The sequence below is a fragment of the Sus scrofa genome, chromosome 4 (assembly GCF_054392235.1).
Source record: "Sus scrofa isolate SSC_HxYL_T2T_F1_AM1 chromosome 4, Sscrofa_HxYL_maternal_Yorkshire_Landrace_v2.0, whole genome shotgun sequence".
Classification (NCBI taxonomy): Eukaryota; Metazoa; Chordata; class Mammalia; order Artiodactyla; family Suidae; genus Sus; species Sus scrofa.
Window position 1 is genome coordinate 136,380,255 of NC_139386.1, and position 18,917 is coordinate 136,399,171.

At 49.9% G+C, this 18,917-nt stretch overlaps 1 protein-coding gene across 3 annotated transcripts in view; it reads left to right on the forward strand.

Moving 5' to 3' along the window:
* The window catches only part of MCOLN3 (mucolipin TRP cation channel 3), a 31,308-nt gene extending 29,498 nt beyond the window's left edge, over positions 1-1,810 (forward strand). For all 3 annotated transcript variants that reach the window (XR_014844929.1, XM_021090354.2, XM_085024210.1), the window contains one exon: positions 44-1,810. Coding sequence is in view for 2 of the 3 variants with exons in the window: in XM_021090354.2 (XP_020946013.2) it covers positions 44-175 (132 nt within the window). In the remaining variant the exon portion in view is untranslated. The remainder of the gene's footprint in view (positions 1-43) is intronic.
* Positions 1,811-18,917: the final 17,107 nt, after the last annotated feature.

The following is an 18,917-nucleotide window of genomic DNA, read 5'->3' on the forward strand; positions in this document are numbered from 1 at the left end:
TCAAGGGACTTCACAATGAAAACCTCTTTTATCCTCTGTACAGCATTACCAAGAGGATGGGTTCCCGGAGACTGAACTCCGCACATTTATATCCGAGTGCAAAGATGAGCCCAAGTCGGGAGAGGACCGATTAGAAGATGGCCCTCCAGTGTCGACGGGAAGGCTGTCCCCTTGAGTGTGGACATACCTGCTACCTGCCAATCTAGGGCAGCCTGATCCTTGCTTCCTCTTGTGGTGCCGGAGGAGTGGGGCGGGTTGGGAATTACACCTGGGCAAGTCCTGAAGGCCAAGCCCCATGGGCTCACCCTGCCTGAGCCGTCCCCCCGTCTGTGATCAGAGCTCAACCTGCAGATGGGGAAATGCTTTAGGATGGAATAGAAACGGGTCCAGACGTGCCGAGGGAAGTGGGGGTCATTTGCAAGGAAAGTTAGACACTCCGCGTTGCTGATACTGACGGACCTGGGGCGTGGCCCTCGGGAAGCCAGCGGGGCGTACGGGTGGAATGGGGAAGAGTGTGGCAGTGAGACAGCCCTGCAACCTAATCCTTCCCGGAAAAGGGTGGGGACGGAACAGCTTCAGGGGACCTGGGGACCTTTCACTCTGGGGTCCACCTGCTTCAGGGGATTCCTTCCAGGTCCTTACCTGGGAAGGACATCTTACAGCCCCTCACCAGGCAGCTCTTTACGTAAATGGGGTGGGGCATCCTGGCCCTTATAGGCCGGGGACTTCTGAGCCATGAACAGCTGGCCAGCGGATTATGTGCCACCTAGGTGGTCTTCGGCCACCATGGATTCACCCAGGACATCCAGCCGTACATCGACGTCAGCATCTGGGCTCTGGGGTTGGATCATGCACATGCCCTGATCCCCTCCCAGGAGTCCATCAGGAAGATGGACCGGGCCCCCGAGATGGCAGGGAGAGAACTTGCTGGGCCGTGTCTCAGGAATCGCTCGGGCGGAAACCTGGAGAGCAGCCTGGGCACTTGGTTGTGCATTTACAGTTTTCTTTTGTATTTGAAGTTGGAGTTGGTAGCCCTGTTGCCCATCGGTGGCTTTTGCACCTCAGGTCTCAGCACACAGTACAGAGAAGGCAAACATTTCCAACTTAGTGGACAATATTTTCCAAGTAATTAAGTGCAGGATTTGGGATCAGTGTGGAGCGGGTCGTTGTTTATTTGGTCCACTTGCTTTTTCCACTGGAGAACAGGTCAAAGTCTACTGCTGCCATGGCGGCCTCAACAACGAGAGACAGTGAAGGGGCAACACAGTGAAGATGGTCTCGCGTCCCTCAGGGTTGGGGTAGGTTGGGGTTTAGGGCTTGGGGTAGGGAGCAGTTAGGACCCGTTGCAACATGCAAAACAAAACCGTTAACAATGTCTCTCGTCACGTGGTGGTCAGAACCCAAAAGTCAGCTGGGAGCTTCTTGCAATGCAGCCCAGGCTCCCACGAGGACAGACCAGAAGAGACCTGACGCCACCATCCCAGGTTCCCACTGGAGCTTCCATCCTGTTGGCGACTAAAATGACTCATACACGTGCACTAGATGCACAAGGAGGCCAACTGAAACCATTTGCTAGGTACCGTTGTAATCTTAATTGTCCTGTCATCACAGCAGATTCGTTACATGGTACGTAAAATCAACAATCCTTTCCTAGACGTAAAACTATGGGTCATCAGTGGTACTGAAGCTGCAGATACACAGATTCTGAAAATTTAAATTTTGACTCGTCTATAATCCCCACATCTTCCCCCATAAAACTGGAAAAATTGTGGCTAAAAAAAGTCAACAAATGAACAGTATAGTCATCAAATATTGCTTTCCTCTGAAAATGTTTTACACTCATGAGCTGCTCCCCCTTTATGCCTAAAATCAGCTGCTGTCCGAGGACACCTAGATGACAGGGTCCTGATGTTGGCAGGGCCAGGCCTGTGCTGTGGACAGTGACCAGCACAAGTGCACCCACTGCCCACTCAGGGGGCTCGCCTGCCCCTGGCAGTTTCCACAGCCCTCCTCTGAGGGGGCCGCCTCACCGGCCTCCACTTAGGAAGATTCACTTGGCAAGCCTTCCCTTCAGTGGGATTGTGTTAGAAATCCTTCCTTAGAGGGGATTTGTTTAACAATCCTGTGTTGGGGGTCACCAAGAAGACCTTTCCCCCTGAAGCAGGTTCAGCTACATGTCACCAGGGCAGGTTTCCTGGGTCGCAGTCACCACCTGCTCATCCGTCCCCAGCTCAAACCCAGACCCCTTGGTCCCCTACCCTATGGGCACCCTCTCCCCTCCTGGCCTCTCCCTGCCCTGTCCCCTGTAGGGTCACCAGGAGCTCCCACCTGGGGTGGGCTGTCCACTCTGTTCAAAGGAAGCCTGCATGTTGTCAGGGGGAAATCAAGAGGTACTCATGGGGACTCCCTCGTGCGGCCCAGCAGCCAGCACCTGCTGACCTTGGCACTCTGGATGAGCCTGGGTTGGGGACAAGGACCTGCAGCATGTTCTCCTTCTCACCTCATTCCAGCAATGCCCACCGGGAAGACACACAAAGCAACTCCATGCCTGCTGTAGGGAGGCTGCTTAATCACAACCACTCCCAGGGCACACATCAGGTCAGCACTGGGTGTGGAACAGACATGGACAGGGACCCGGCGCCACGGGGCTCAAAAGAGCAGGCCCTGCCAGAATACGCAGCTAAATGGGCAAGGAGCCAGAGGCCCACAGGATTAGGGTTCAGATTCTGTTTAGGGTTAAGGAACCAATTCAGGTTCCGATTAGGATTTCAATAAGGGGTTTGGGTTCCAGACAAGGGTGAAGTTTAGGGGCGGGCTCAGGTTAGAGTTAGGGTTGGAGTTAAGGTTAGAGTGTGGAAGAGGGTTGTTGTTAATTACTGATGATTTGCAACTGCTGAAGAGGGGGCAAATTTGAAACCCTAACCAGGCCTGGGATTCAGAATCCAGACCAAGTGCCTGCGGGCTGTGAGTGGCAGGTGCTAAAACGGTGACAGTTTCGTGAGCATCGGCACTATTCCCTGTGCCTTTTCTCTCAAGAGGGCTCCTGCAACTCCGTTTTTTTTCCCTCCACGTGAGCCTCTTTTTTTTTCTCTCTATGCACCTGGTAGGAAGAGCTGCTCTAAGGCCAGGTCGGGTAAATTAAGGCCGGTAGGTAGATTGATGCGGAGGGAGCTCTGGTGGAGAGCCCTCCTGGCTCGCTGGGTTAAGGATCTGCCTCGGTCCCTGCGGTGGCTTTGGGAACCTCGGCGGCCTGCAAACTGTCGACTGGGAGCCCGTCCTGCACGCTTCAGGTGAGGTCAGTAGAGAAAGAAAGAAAGAACGAAAGAAGGAAGGGAGGAAAGGAAAGGAAGATGGAAAGAGAGAGGGAAAGGAAGAAACAGGAAAGAAGGAAAGCAGGCCGACCTGTAGGAATGAAGGAGTACAGGTTGGAAAGTGGAGGAAATACATCCTTAGGTTCCAAGGTCCACGCCTCTCTTCCTAAAGGCCTCCAGGCATGAATCCCTGGGAAACGGAAGCAGGCCATCCTTCCCGATGCGGGGGCGGGGGGGGGGGGTAGGTTGGCCTCGGGGCTCTGAAAGACCTTGGGAGAGAAAGAGGCCACCCTGTGGAGCCCTTCTTGCTTTTGCAGAGCCTGGAGGAAGGGGAAATCCCGCCTGCCTGGTGCCCCGGGCCACTGCAGCCCCGGGGGCTGCGGCGCCAGAGAGAGGAGGAGGCGCGGAGAGGCGCTGTGAGAGCAGCTGTCCACCAGAGGGCGGCAGGGGACCGTCTGCGTCTCTGGAGCCCTGACTGGCTCCCAGGCCGCAGGTCCAGGCTGAGAGCAGGGCTTGAGCGTGTGTGGGGTGGAACCGGCAGCAAGCACCCAGAGGTTTGGGGTTGCTCTCCGTGGCCCCCTGGGACTCTCTGCTCCAGCATGGCCCCTATCGGGCAGAGGACACAGGTGCGCCTTCGCCCCTGTGCCTTTGAGGCGCCTCGGCCGCCTGGTCGGGTGGCAGAGTGTTGAGAAAGGCCTGGGGGTTGCCGTGGGGATGGCGGTGCCCAGGGTTCCTGCAGAGGCAGGAGCCGGGACCCACGCGGCTTCTCTTGGGAACTGAGAGCTGGCAGCTGGCAAGCCCCGGACTGTCCCAGGGTTTAGGAACCTGCACGGAGGCTGGCGCTGATGGATGCGTGGAAGGCGGCCCTCGGAGGTGTTTGGGTGGGCGGCTGTGCTAAGCCCCGAGCTTTGGTCGCTCCGGAGACCTAGGGAGACGTCCCCCTTGCCTTTCGCCACGAGCCTCTCTTCTCAGGGACCGCGCTGGGGTGAGGGGGCCCTGACCGAAACCAGGTCGGATGCGTTAGGCAGGGTGGCTTGACACCCAGCGAGCTCTCAGGGAGTTCCCTCGTGGCTGCCTTTCCTGAGAGTGGGTCTCCGTCCCTGCAGCGGCTGTGGCAAGAGCTGCGTTGGGAGGTCAAGAGCTGGCCAGACCCCTCTGCCCAGTGCCTTCGCAGGCGGCACCCACATGAAGGAACACGTAAAGGGGACTATCTCAAAGCAGCAGACCCAGTGACTGGGAAGTCAATCCATCCGTACATACCTTCCCGCAGGGTAGCTAAGGGCATTGACAGGTCAAGCACGGAAAGGGGCCCTGCTGACCGTTTACATGCGGTGGCAGAGGGTTTTCTGCACGAGCCTGGGCTAGGACGAGCTGCAGCGTGGATTCAGCTCCTGGCCAGACCAAAGCTGCCTGCCACGAGTGGGTCCAGAATCACCCAGAAGTCAGGAAAGCAACACGTAAAGATGGACATGAAGAAATAGTTTCCTACACCACAGATAACGTCTTCTGTTCTTGTGTTGCATTTTTGAGAAATCTTGTCAACCTAAACTAGTTGAGAATGCTCTTTTTTTTTTTTTGGCGAGTATAGTTTGGACCCAGAGCCCTTCTGTGGGGTATCCTTAGCTCCTCTTTGTTTTCAATGTTATTTTTTCCCCCTTTACCCTTTATGTATTTCTTTTTCCTTTTTTTTTTCCCAGATCCTTTCTTACAGGTATGTTGTTTTTCTTTTTGTGCCATTCCTCTCTGTCATGTTCCATCAGAAATGACTAGATAGTATTCCTTGTGTTGTACCACAGGATCTGATTGCACCCCCACTCCAAGGGCAAGAATTTGCATCCTTTATCACCAAACTCCTCGTCCTTCCCACATCCCCACTGTCTCTTTGCTAACTAGGCGTCTGTTTTCATGTCCATGAGTTCCTTTTTTGTGTAAAAGTCTTCTGGTGCCCTATGTTTGAGATTCCACACAGAATTGATAGCCTATGGTATTTGTCTTTCTCTTTAGGAGTTATTACACTTAGTGTGAGTGTCTTCAGTTCCATCTATGTGGCTTCAGATGTCTTCTTTAATTTTTTTTTTTTTTTTTTTTGTCTTTTTGCCATTTCTTGGGCCGCTCCCCCGGCATGTGGAAGTTCCCAGGCTAGGGGTTGTATCGGAGCTGGAGCCACCGGCCTATGCCAGAGCCACAGCAACGCTGGATCCTTAACCCACTGAGCAAGGGCAGGGATCGAACCCGCAACCTCATGGTTCCTAGTCGGATTCGTTAACCACTGCACCACAACGGGAACTCCAGATGTCTTCTTTAAAAATTCTTTTTTCTTTTATAGCAACAACAACAACAAAAAGACAAAAAAAAAAATTCTTTTTTCTTTTAATTGCTGAGTAGTACATTTGTAAGAAATCTTGACAACCACATTGTCTTAATACATTCATGTTTCTGTGGACATTTCATTGGTTTCCAAGTCTCAGCTATGGTGATTGGTGCCTGAAGATCATAGGGGTGCATGTATCTTCTTCAAGGAACTTTTGTACTAATATATTCCCAAGGGTGGGATTGCTCTGTCCTAGGGTCTTTCTATTTTTAGTTTCATGAGTTACCTCCATAGCATTTTCTGTAGCAGTTTTATCAATATACATACCCACCAAGACTGGAAGAAGGTACTCATTTTCCCACAATCACTGCAGGCTTATTTGCAGGCATACTAATTATGACCATTTGGACAGGTATGAGGTGGTCCCTCAGAATAATTTTGATTGGCAGTTTCTTACTAATGAGTGACGGTCAGCATTTTTTCATGTGATTGTTGGCCATCGGTATATCTTTTTGGGAAAAATATCTTTTCAGGTCTTTTGCCCGATTTTCATGGGGTTGATGGTTTTTTTTTTTTTCCTGTGTATTTGTTATCATTTATGGAGCTGGAGGTTTTTTCTGTTTGTTCGTTTGTTTTTGTTTTTGTTTTTGTTTTTGTCTTTTTGCCTTTTGAGGGCCGCTCCCACAGCATATGGAGGTTCCCAGGCTAGGGGTCTAATCGGAGCTGTAGCCACTGGCCTATGCTACAGCCACAGCAACATGGGATCTGAGCCACATCTGCAACCTACACTGCAGCTCACGGCAATGCCGGATCCTTAACCCACTGAGCAAGGCCAGGGACCAAACCCACAACCTCATGGTTCCTAGTTGGATTTGTTAACCACTGAGCCACGACAGGAACTCCTGGAGCTGTGAGTTTTGAAAGCCTAGCCTGGTCTGGGTTTTTGGATCTGGTTCATTTTCCTGTTGGTGGTGAATTGAAGGGTGGTAAACTGTGACAGTTTGGTTAGCAGCTGCACTATTACCTGTGCTTTTTCTTTCGAGTGGTCTCCTACCACTCCGTTCTTTTCTTTCCATGTTAGCCTCTTTTATTTCTGTATATACATGTGTTATGAAGATGTAGTCTACAGCCAGGTCTGGTAAATTATGGCCAGTATATTTTAGGGTAGTTCTGGTTGAGATCCCTCCTGGCTCACTGGCTAAAGCATCTGTCTTTTCCACTTTGTTGGTTTCAGTAATCTCTGAGTCTTACAAACCAACAACTTTCAGACAACTTAGGCACACTTCATGTGGGGTCAGTAAATTAAGATCAAAAATGAAAGGCAGAAAGAAAAGAAAGACGAAAGATATGAAAGCAGCAAGACATTCAGGAATGAATGATTAAAAGTTGAAAAGGTAAGAAAATAAATCAAGTATCCTAGATACACACCTATCTTCATCAATGCATAAGTGTATGAATATATGAAAAATGGAATAAGTCTCTCCTGACGTGATGGGTTAGGAGCTGAGGGTTTGAGTGGAGTGGTATTGGGTAGGTTTGCCTCAGTGCTCTAAAAGCCTTTGGGAGAGAAAGAGTCCACTTTGTAGGGCCCTTCTTGATATTTTAAGAACATGGAGGAAGGAAATTCCACCAGCACACTGCCCAAGGCCAATGCAATCCTGGGGGCTGCTGATCCAGAGAGAGGAGGATAACCTGAGAGTCGCTGTTAGAGCTGATGTCCACACGATGGCGCCAGAGTACCTGCTCGACCCATGGGAGACTCCGTGTCTGCATGTCCAGGCTCAGAGTTGGGGTTCATGGTCTGTTAGGTGAAATCCACAGCAAGACCCAGAGGTTTGGGCTTTTTTTTTCTGGGCACCTGTTTCTTTCTGCTCCAAAATGCCTCCTGTTAGGCAGAGGACACTGGATTCCCTTGAACATTTGATGAGGATTGGCAGCCTGGTCTGGTGGCAGAGGCTGTCAAATGCTTGAGGGCTTCCCTGTGTATCAGAGTGCCTTGTGTTCCTGCAGAGGCAGGAGTCAGGACCCACACAGCATCTGTTTTGAATTGTGAGCTGGCAACTTGAGTTTTTAGGTATCCAGATACAGGCTGGTGCTGATGAATGGATTGTGGACAACTTTGGTGGCATTTTGGTGGGCGGCTGTGCTAATCCCTGTGCTTTTTTCACTCAAGAGACCTAGGGAGACTTCCCTCTTGTCTTTCCATATCAGCCTCTCTTTTCAGTGACTGCACCACGGTATGGAGGAGTGACCAGAACCAGGTCTGATGAATTAAGTGAAGTTGAATGATACCAAGCAAGCTCTCAGGAAAATCCCTCATGGCTGCCTAACTTAAGAGTCTGTCTCTGTCGCTGTTGTGGCTGTGGTAAGAGCTGTGTTGGGAGATCAAAACTTGGCCAGACACCTTCCCAATGTCACACTTGGCATCCAAAGAAATGAATAAATAAAAATGAATATTTCAAAGAAGGAGATCAATTGATAAAAATAGCCAATAAATACATACATACATTCCTCCATGGTAGCTAAGTGAATTGACAAGATAAAGCACTAAAAAAGATATTCTGGCTTTATACACATGGTGGCAGAGGGCTTTAATTAAGAGCCTTGGGCAGTAACAGCTGTTGTATGGATTCAACTCTTGGCCAGATGATATCTGCATGCCACATGTGTCCAGAATCATCCAGAAGTAAATACATGAAGATGTAAATAAATACATACATACATATGCACATCATTGATAACTACTTCTGCTTGGATGTCACATTGGTAAGAAATCTTGGCAGGTTTAATGGGGTCAAATTGCCAGTTTTTTCTTGAGAGGCAGGAGTCTGGACCCAGAGACCTTCTCTGAGGAAAGCAGAGCTGCTATTTTTGTTTTGATTTTATGAATTTTCCCCATTATCCTTGATGTATTGTGCTCATCCATTTCTATTTTACAGGAAAGTAATCAAGTCTTACATGTATTATACATAGTGTTTTCTTACATTCGCTTCCATCTGTTCCATCACAAATGACTAGAGAGCGGTCCCTGTGCTATACAGCAGGATCTGATTTCTTCTCCACTCCAAGTGCAAGAATTTGTTTGTTTTGGTCTTTTTGCCTTTTCTAGGGCCACTCCCATGGCTAGGGGGTCTAATCGGAGCTGTAGGCACCAGCCTACACCAGAGCCACAGCAATGAGGGATCCGAGCCATGTCACGGCAACACCAGATCCTTAACCCTCTGTGCAAGGCCAGGGATCGAACCTGCAACCTCATGGTTCCTAGTCGGATTCATTTCCTCTGTGCCACGATGGGAACTCCCAAGTGCAAGAATTTGCATCCATCATACCCAAACTCCCAGTTCTTCCCACACCATCCTAATCCCTTTGGCAACCAGAAGTCTGTTTTCCAGTCTGAGTTCCTTTCCTGTGGTAAGGTCTATTTGTACATTATGTCAGATTCCAGAGAGATGTGATATCCTATGGTACTGTCTTTCTCTTTTGGACTTATTCCACTTAGTATGAGTGTGTCTAGTTCCATGCAAGTGGCTGTGAATGGCAGTTACTTGTTCTTTTCTCATGCTGAGTAGGATTCTGTCGTGTATATGTCCCACATCATCTTACTCCACTCATCTGTCATGGGATGTTTACTTTGTTTCCATCTCTCAGCCATGGTGAATAGTGCTGCAAAGAACACGGGGTGCAGGTATCTTCCTCGAGGAACTTTTCCCTGGATATATGTCCAAGGGTGGGATTGTTGGGTCATAGGACCTTTCTATTGTATTTTCTGTGTTACCTCCACAGTGTTTGAACCAATATACATAACCACCAACAGTTTAAGAATGCTCTCTTTTCCCCTCACCCACTCCGGCATTTGTTATTTGTAGACTTACCCAGGAAGGCCATTTGGACAGGGGTGAGGTGGGACCTCATAGTAGTTTTGATTTGCATTTCGCTCTAACAATGAGGGATGGTGAGTCTTTTTTCATGTGCTTGTTGGCCACCAGTATATCTTGTTGCGAGAAATATCTTTTCATGTCTTTCCCATATTTTGATTATTTTTTTTTCTTGTGGAGTTATCAGTTGCAGAGCTGGCAATTTTGAAACCCCAGCCCAGCCTCTGGTTGTGATCTGGATGAAGTGCCTATGAGTGGTGAATGGAAAGTCTTAAACAGACTTGAGCAGCAGCACTATTCCCTGTGCCTTTTCTCTCAAGAGGTCTCCTGCATCTCGGCTTTTTTTTTTTTTTCCCTCTACGTGAGCCTCTTTTTTTTCTCTCTATGCACCTGGTAGGAAGAGCTGCTCTAAAGCCAGGTCTGGTGAATTAAGGCCTGTAGATTGATGCAGAGTAAGCTCTGGTGGAGAGCCCTCCTGGCCCCCTGGATTAAGGATCTGTCTTTGTCCCTGTGTTGGTTTCAGCAATCTTTGTGGCTTGCAAACCATCGATGGGCAGACAACTTGTGCAGGCTTTGAGTGGGGTCATTAAAGTAAGAATGAAATAAAGAAAGAAAGGTAAGAAAGAAAGCATTAATGAAAAGTGAAAGAATTAGAAGAAGACCTGCACAAATGAATGATTAAAAGCTGGATAGTTTAGAAAATAAATCAATAGTTTCCTAGATACATACCTCTATTCATAAATGCATAAGTACATGAATATATGAAAAATGGAATAATGCTGATATTTTGGAAGCTGAGAATTTGAATGGAGTGGCGTGGGTAGGTTGGCCTCAGCGCTCTGAAATCCTTTGGGAGGGAAATAGTCCATTTTGTGGTCCTCTCTTGGTATTTCAAGAAAGTGGAAGAAGGAAAGCCCACCAGCATATTGCCCGAGGCCAATGCAGTCCTCGGGGCTGCTGAGCCAGAGAGGAGGAAAACCTGAGAGTTGCTGTTAGAGCAGATGTCCACACGATGGCGCCAGAGTACCTTCTGGACCCATTGGAGACTGCATGGCTGCATGTCCAGGCTCAGAGTTCAGGGTCTATGGTGTTTTGGGCAAATTCCACAGCAAGCACCTAGACTTTTATGCTTGTTTTCCTGGCACCTGTGATTTTCTGCTCCAAGGTATCTCCTGTCAGGCCGAGGACAGAGGAGTCCCTTCAGCATTTGATGTGGATTGTCAGCCTGGTCTTTTGGCAGAGTTTAGAATTCTTGAGGGTTTCCCTGTGTTTCCCTGTGTATCAGAGTGCCTTGTATTCCTGCAGAGGCAAGAGCCTGGAACCAAACTCCATCTGTTTTGAATTGTGAGTTGACAGTTTCAAACTCCTGACTGTCAAGGGTTTAGGAACGTGGATAGAGGCTGGTGCTAATTAATGGATCATGTTTTCCATGGCATTTTGGTGGGCAGCTGTGTTAATCCCTCTGCTTTTTTCTCTCAAGAGTCCTAGGGAAACTTCCTCCATTCCTTTCCATATGAGCCTCTCTTTTCAGTGACCGCACCAGGGTTAAGGAGCCCTGACCTAAACCAGGTCTGATGAAGTAAGCTGGGTTGATTGATACCAAGAAAAGCTCTCAGGGAGTTCCCGCATGGCTGCCTTTCTTAAGAGTCTGTCTCTGTCACTGCTGTGGCTGTGGTGAGAGCTGCACTGGAAAACCAAAACCTTAGAGGAGTTCCCGTCGTGGCTCAGTGGTTAACGGATCTCACTAGGAACCATGAGGTTACGGGTTCAGTCCCTTGCCTCACTCAGTGGGTTAAGGATCTGGCATTGCTGTGAGCTGTGGTGTAGGTCACAGACACAGCTCTGATCCTGTCTTGCTGTGGCTCTGGTGTAGGCTGGCGGATACAGCTCCAATTAGACCCCTAGCCTGGGCACCTCCATATGCTGTGAGTGCAGCCCTAGAAAAGATAAAAACAAACAAACAAAACCTTGTCAGACAACTTCCTAATGTCGCAGGTGGCACCCAATAAATAATAAAAAATAAATATTTAAGAGAATAAGTTAATGAAGAAGTCAGTAAATACATTCTTCATTATGTTTAGAGGGAGCAGAGGATCAAAATCTTGCTGCCGGGTGCCCAGGGTTAGTACCCCAGGGGCTGCTGAGTGAGACTGGAGGAAGGACTAGAATTACTGTCAGAAAACATGGCCACACAAGGGCACAAATGCACCAGCAGAGCCTCCCCTCCTTCCCCACCCCTGCAGCTCCCTTGCTGCCCCTCCAGGCTCAGAGGTAGGAGATGGGTCAGTGGAACCCTAAAGAGGTGCCCAGAGCTTGGGACTTAGGTACAGTGCACTTCTGACCACCTGCCCCAATTTTCCTCACCTCAGAGAGGGGACGTTGTTCTGCCTTCACATCTATGGTTCAGTTCTTGTCTGGTCAGTTGCCCAATGGCTAGAGAGTTTGACAGGCTGTCTGGGGTCTGAGTCCCCTTTGATCGTTTGGATCCACAGCTCTGGACCCAGAAATACCTGGCTTGAATCTTGGATGTACAAAATTCTAGAATCAGGATGTCATGGCATTTGGCTTCTATAAAGTATGGCTTCTGGTCATGAATGCAGCGTGTCAATGTGGTGGTCTTTTGGGGGGTTGCTCTGTGCCCATCTCTGTGCCCTTTCTCTTGAGAGTTCTTTCCAAAGATCCCTCTTCTTCCACCTGAGCTTCTTCCTTCTGTCCTTGACCCCTCCTGTGGGAACCCGGTCTAAAGCCAAATCACATGATTTAAGGGGGGCTGATTGATTTAAAGCCAGTCTTGTGACATAAAGGGTGCCTGATTCAGAATAGTGGGATCAGGGGGGAGGGGTGTGTACCCTGGGAAACACTGAGGAAAAATACCCCCTCTGTATGGCACTTCACTGTCTTTAGTAGGAGAGGAAGAGCAAAGCAAGCCTGGCAGGTACCCAGGGTGCGTCATTTCTGCCCCTGGGGTTGGGGAGAGAGGCAGGAGACAGGGCTGAGATGTTTTTAAAGTTTGTGGCCACTAGAGGGCATCACAGCACCAGCAGAGCCCACTTGCTGCTTTCTGGAGGTCCCTCCAGGCTCATAACTGGGGATGGCATGGGGTGGACAGAATCCCAAGGATGAGCCCTGAGCAAAGGGCTTGATACCAGCTGGCCTCTGACCCTCTGGCCCAAATTGCCTCACCTCACAGAGGGGACATAGTTCTGCCTTCACATATGTGGGTGACTTCCAGCCTGGTTTGGTGGCCCCTTTGGCCAGACATTTGGACAGGCTGTCTGGGGTCTGATTGCCCTCTGGTTGTCCAGAGGTAGAACTCTGGACCTGGAAACACCTGGCTTGAATCTTGAGTGTGCTGTTTCTAGAATCAGTCTTGCAAGGGGTTGGCATCAGGAAAGCTGGGCTGGTGGCCATGAATGGAGTGTGTCAAAGTAATGCTATTTTGGTGGGTGGGCTACGCTCATCCCTGTGCCCTTTCTCTCTTTTTTTCTTTTCAGGTAGAAATAAAGGGAGTAACAGTTGTTCAATGAGAGGTGAACATTCATCTAGAAGAGGAAAAAAGCCTTTCTGTGATAAGACCCAGAAATCTTGTTTTTCTGCTAATGCGATTTCATACATTTTTGTTGCATGGTGGGCCAAGCAGTATTCCTGCTCTGTTGCCTCAGATAGGAATTGTTCAGTGTCATGTCACACATAGCCCAGCCCCAGGTCTTCATGCTGAGTGGTGAACTAGTCCCAGGGTTGCAGTGACAGGTACTGGAGAAAGCCAGGCACACTGATTCATTCTCAGCCTTCTCTTCCCGTCTCTGTCTCCAGCCTCACATCATTTTCAGGTTTATTCATGAGCTCACCTGTGTCTGGACTCACTGAGGTTCAGGTTCTTCATATCTCCATGCAGAAGGAATTCAGTGAGAGACAAAGCGATAGGCAAGAAATAGATTTATTGGAGTTCCCTTCGTGGTGCAGTGGTTAATGAATCCGACTAGGAACCATGAGGTTGCGGGTTCAGTCCCTGCCCTTGCTCAGGGGGTTAATGATCCGGCGTTGCCGTGAGCTGCATGCGGTGTAGGTTGCAGACGCGGCTCGGAACCCATGTTGCTGTGGCTCTGGCGTAGGCCGGTGGCTACAGCTCCGATTCGACCCCTAGCCTGGGAACCTCCATATGCCCCGGGAGCGGCCCAAAAAATAGCAAAAAAAAAAAAAAAAAACCACAAAAAAAACCCAACCAACAAACAAAACAAACAAACAAAAGAAATAGATTTATTAAGATAGGACGCTTATGAGAGATGCAAGCAGGCAGGCAAGGAAGTTCTGCCCCTGTGCCCTTTCTCTTGAAACTGATCCCAAGCTTCCTTTTTCCCTTCCATCTGGACACCCTCCTCCTCTACCCAACTCCTGTAAAGAGGAAAACACCTAAAACCTAGTGACATGAATAAAGGGTGGCCCAATTTGCCTCAACTCAGCAGGGGATAGAGTTCTGCCATTAAATGTCTAATTCAATTCCTCTCTGGTCAGGTGGCCCCCAAATGAGGGAGACCGACAGGGTGTCTGTGGTCTGAGTGCCCTTGGCTTGTCTGCAGGCAGAACTCTGGACCAGGAAACACCTGGCTTGAATACTGGAGGTGCAGTTTTCTAGAATCATCATGGCGGGGAGTTTGTCTTCTGGAAAGCTGGGCTTCATGTCATGAATGTATTTGGGAGATGGGGTGGGCTATGCTCATGGCTGGGCTCTTTCTCTCCAGAGAGCACCACAACCTCCCTTTTACCTCTGCATCTGAGCCGCTTTAGTCTGCAGGACACCCGCTTGAAGGAAGCGGTCTAAACCCATGTAAGGTGAATCACAGCTGGGTTGTTTAGGATGCCAAGCTGAGTCCTGGGGAAGGCTGCTGATTCAAAGCCTGCTGCCCAGACTTAAACATCAGGGTTGCTGATTTCAGAGACTGGGATAAAATTGGGTAGGGTGAGAGGCCTTGGCAACTGTGAGACAGTCACTCCCCCACCCATTGTGCATTTGAGTGCACTGAGAGGGAGAGGGGTAAGAAAATCAAGCTGGCAAAGGCCCCAGGCCAGTGAAGAGCAGGGTTCATTTGTGTGGGGTAGAGGAAGGGCTGAGACTTGCAGCTACAGCCCCTGTCCATCAGAAGGCGCCATTGTAACAGCAGAGCCCTCGCCCCCAACACCCCTGCCCCCTTGCAACACCACGGCTGCATCACCAGGCGCAGATACATGGTGGAAAATGATTGGTGGCCCAAAGTGCCTCAACTCAGAGATGTTTCAGATTCTGCCATCACATCTCAGGTTCATTCTCTGTGTGATTGGGTGTCCCAATGGCTAGAGAGTTTGACAGGCTGCCTGGGGCCTGCGTGTCCTTTGCTTGTTTGAAGTACAACACTGGACCCAGAAATCCTGGCTTCAGTCTTGGGTGTGCAATGTTTTAGAATCAGGCTGGTGTAATACTTGGCTTCAGGAAATCTGGGCTGCGGTGGTATTGTGGGGGACAGGTCTCAGCCTATCAATTTCTTTGTGCCTGTGCCCTTCTCTCTAGAGATCTCCACATCCTCCTTCTTCCTGCTCCAGCCGAGCCTCTTCCTCCTCTGCGGGAAACCCTGTGCCCAAGGAATCTTCCTAGATCCAGGTAAAGTAAATGATGCCTGGGAGGTCCTGGATCTCAAGCCAGGTGCCAGGGCTGGGGGGTGCTGATTGATGGCCAGTGGCCTCTGTTAACTTACCAAGCAGGGTGTCTGATTCAGGGAGTGGTCTCGGGTGGGGTGAGTGTCCTGGCTGACTCTGAGATAGCCCTATCCCTGCCCATCCTGCATTTCACTGTCCTGCAGGAGAGAAGAGTTAAGAAATCAGGCTGGCAAGTGGCCCAGGCCAGTGCATATCAAGTTTCTCCTGTGGGAGGCAGAGGAAAGGCTGAGAGATGGGTCCTTGGCACCCCACAGTGGTGCCCAGAGCCTTCTATTTTGGTACATGGTGTTCCTGACCTTCTGGCCAAATTTGCCTCCTTTGAGAGTGGGGAAATAATTCTGCCACAACATCTATGATTCAGTTCCTGTATGGACAGTTGGCCCAATGGCTAGAGAGTTTGACAACATGTCTGGGTTCTGAGTGCCCTTTGTCTGGAGGCAGCTCTCTGGATCCAGAAATACCTGTCTTGGTACTGTTTCTATTATCAGGCTGGAGTACATTTTGACTTCTGGAAAGCTGGGCTTCTGGTTGTGGAAAGTACCAGAATTTCAAATCTGTGGTTATTTTGGGATGGGCTGTCCTTATCCCTGTGCCCTCTCTCTCCAGAGGTCTCTGCCCCAACCACCTTTTCCCCTCCCCACCTGAGCCTCTTCTGGCTCTGCCAACCCCAGTGACGAAAAACCCACCCAAATCCAGGTCATGTGAAGAAATGCTGTGTTATCCTTGATTTCAAGCTGGGTCCAGGGCTGAAGGGTGCTGACTGATTCAAACCTTTACACTTGACTTCAAAGGAGGTGGGGGGTTGTGGCTGATTTCAGGGAGTAGGGATTGTGTGGGTGGTGAGGGTGAGTGCCCTTGTGACTTCGAGGTAGTCATACCCCTGCCTGTAGGGTATTTCAGTGGGCTGAGAGGGATACGAGTAAGGAAATCATGGTGGCAAGAGCGCCTGGCCAGGGCAGAGAGGGTTCTGCTTCTGAAATCTGTCAGAAGCCCCACATTTTCAATCCTGTGAAGAGGATTTAAAACACTCAGCACCCTTTAGGCCTGTGAGCCAGACCTTACTCAGTAAATCTCCATCCCCGCTCATGTTACAGGTTTTCAGATAGGTCCCACTAACAGGGTTCCAATAGGGGAGGAAGAGGAAAGCAGGACACTTGGGGAGGACACCTGAGAGAGAAAAAATCACAGGGGTCCCAAAGCTGACCACCAATCCATCACAAGGTTTCTGTGCTCCATTCACGAAGAACAGACCCCTTTTCTTTCCTTTTTTTTTTTTGCCTTTTAGAACTGCAGGGGCATATAGAACTTCCCAGGCTAGGGGTCAAAATGGAGCTATGGCTGCTGGCCTATGCCACAGCCACAGCAATGTGGGATCCGAGCCATGTCTGCAACCTACACCACAGCTTAACCCACTGAGTGAGGCCAGGGATTGAACCTGCATCCTCATGGATACTAGTCAGTTTCATTTCTGCTGTGCCACAATGGGAACTCCCAACAGACCCCTTTTCCAAATGACAACCCACACAAGTCAGAGGTTAGCAAATTGCAAGCCCAAGGTTCAAGACAGGTGTTTCTAGGTCCAGAGCCCTGCCCAGCATTAAAAACAAAGGACAGTCTGACCCCAGGGAATGTGTCAAACCCTCTGGCACTTGGGCCACCCAAGGAGACTAGAAAGGCCCATCACACTTGAAGGCATAGGTGTGTCCTGTGCCTGAGGTGAGGCAGTTGGTGGGGGGTTGGGGGAGTTAGAGTCGCTTGTAAACAACATCACAACTCTAGGCAGATCCAGTTAGTTCCATCTTCAACCCAGTATCTGAGTCTGGAGGTATGGCCGGGGAGGGGCAGGTGGGATCTGTACCTTCTTTCACAATAAGGTGAACAAGCAAATACCTTTAAGGGGTGGGTATTTCTCTCTCCAGATTAAAAAAAAAAAATGACTCACACTCTTCTCTATCTACTACACCAGACATAGTAAAAGAAGCAAACCCAAGCCAAACAGGTGACAAGAATTAAATGAAACAGCATCCTGCTCTTCATTTCTGTGTCTTGGCTTAAGGTAAGAATTTTCATCAGGGGTGAAATAGAGGAAGGGAGAGGCTCAGATGGAAGGAAAAGAAGAAAATTTTCAGAGACCCCTCAAGAGACAAGACACCGGGATGGATGCAAAATGCTACCGAGGAACCGCTGCCTTTGCACTCCCCATTCATGACAACCACCAAGCTGCCCAGATGCCAAAAGCAATGCAAACTAGATCTGGGAACTCTGCAGGGCCAGTATTCAGTCCAATGTTTTTTGGGCTTGGATGTCAGCCTCTGGAGAATCTGAAGGCAATCCAAATTCTTTTATGGAAGTTCCCAGGCTAGGGGTCTAATTGGAGCTGTAGCCACAGGCCTACACCAGAGCCACAACAATGTGGGATCCAAGCCATGTCTGTAACCTACCTCATGGCAAAGCTGGATCCTTAGCCCACTGAGGGAGGCCAGGGATTGAACCCCTGTCCTCATGGATGCTAGTTGGGTTCCTTAACAGCTGAGAACAATGGGAACCCCCCCCCTTTTTGTCTTTTTTCCTTTTATGGCTGCACCCTTGGCATATGGAGATTCCCAGGCTAGGGGTCTAATTGGAGCTGTTGCTGCCGGCCTATGCCAGTGCCACAGCAATGCCAGATCTGAGCTGTGTCTGCGACCTACACCACAGCTCACAGCAACACCAGATCCTTAACCCACTAAGCGAGGCTGGGGATCGAACCCACGTCCTCATGGTCCTAGTCAGATTTGTTTCTGCTGCTTCATGACGGGAACTCCCAGTCAGAATTCTTGACAGCATGTCCAACCATCTGGATTTTAGGCTCCCTGAGCTGTCTGAAAGTGACCCAGAGATGACAAGGTCCTTCCTATCAGGTGAGTTAATTTAGACCCGAGAGTGAGAGGTGACCTGTAACCTAGCCCCCCTCACACGGCAGACCCCAGAGGGACCCAAACCATGGACTCAAACCGCACCTCTGGGCTGGGATATGCAAGTGCCAAGCAGCTGGGTGTGTCACGGCTCCTTGTCCTCTAGTGGCCATCACGACTCCCAGCCAGTCTTGTCCCACACTTCTGTCTCCTGACACCAACTGGTTCTGCGGGCACTGCCCTTAAGCACCTGGGAGCCTGATGTGGTCCTTCCATCTCTCTCCAGACTCTGAGGCCCTGCGGAGGACAGTATTTCTCCAAGTCCTCCAAATGCCTCCCTGCTCCCTATGTGTCAGCCCCCCTTTGAGTCCATCAAGGAAACACACTTTGAGTCGGGCAACCAGCTTTGCATTATTCCCCACAACACCGCACGTCTCCAGCCTTTGTTTTATGTCACCTGACTTCAGGTAAGATGGAGAAAAAAGTAGGGAACATTGCAGAACACACTAGAGAGAGGGCGCCTGCATAAAGACGGCCTGCCCACCACAAGACATTGGCTTTTACATTCGCTCTCCAGTGATGACCGCAGCCCAGCTCTCCAGAGGCCAACCCCCGGGACTCTGGGAATCTGCACGTCCAGTAATCCAGCCATGTGCCTGCATGCTCAGAGTTCTACTTCTGGAGAACCCCAAGGCCATATGAACCCCAATGGCCTGTCCTACAACGTGGGCTTTGGGCTGCATGGGTCGACTGAAGGTGACCCTGATATTTGGAAGGCAGAACACTTTCTCTTTTACCAGGTGTTCTAATTGAGACTCGAGGGTCAGCTGTGGCCTGT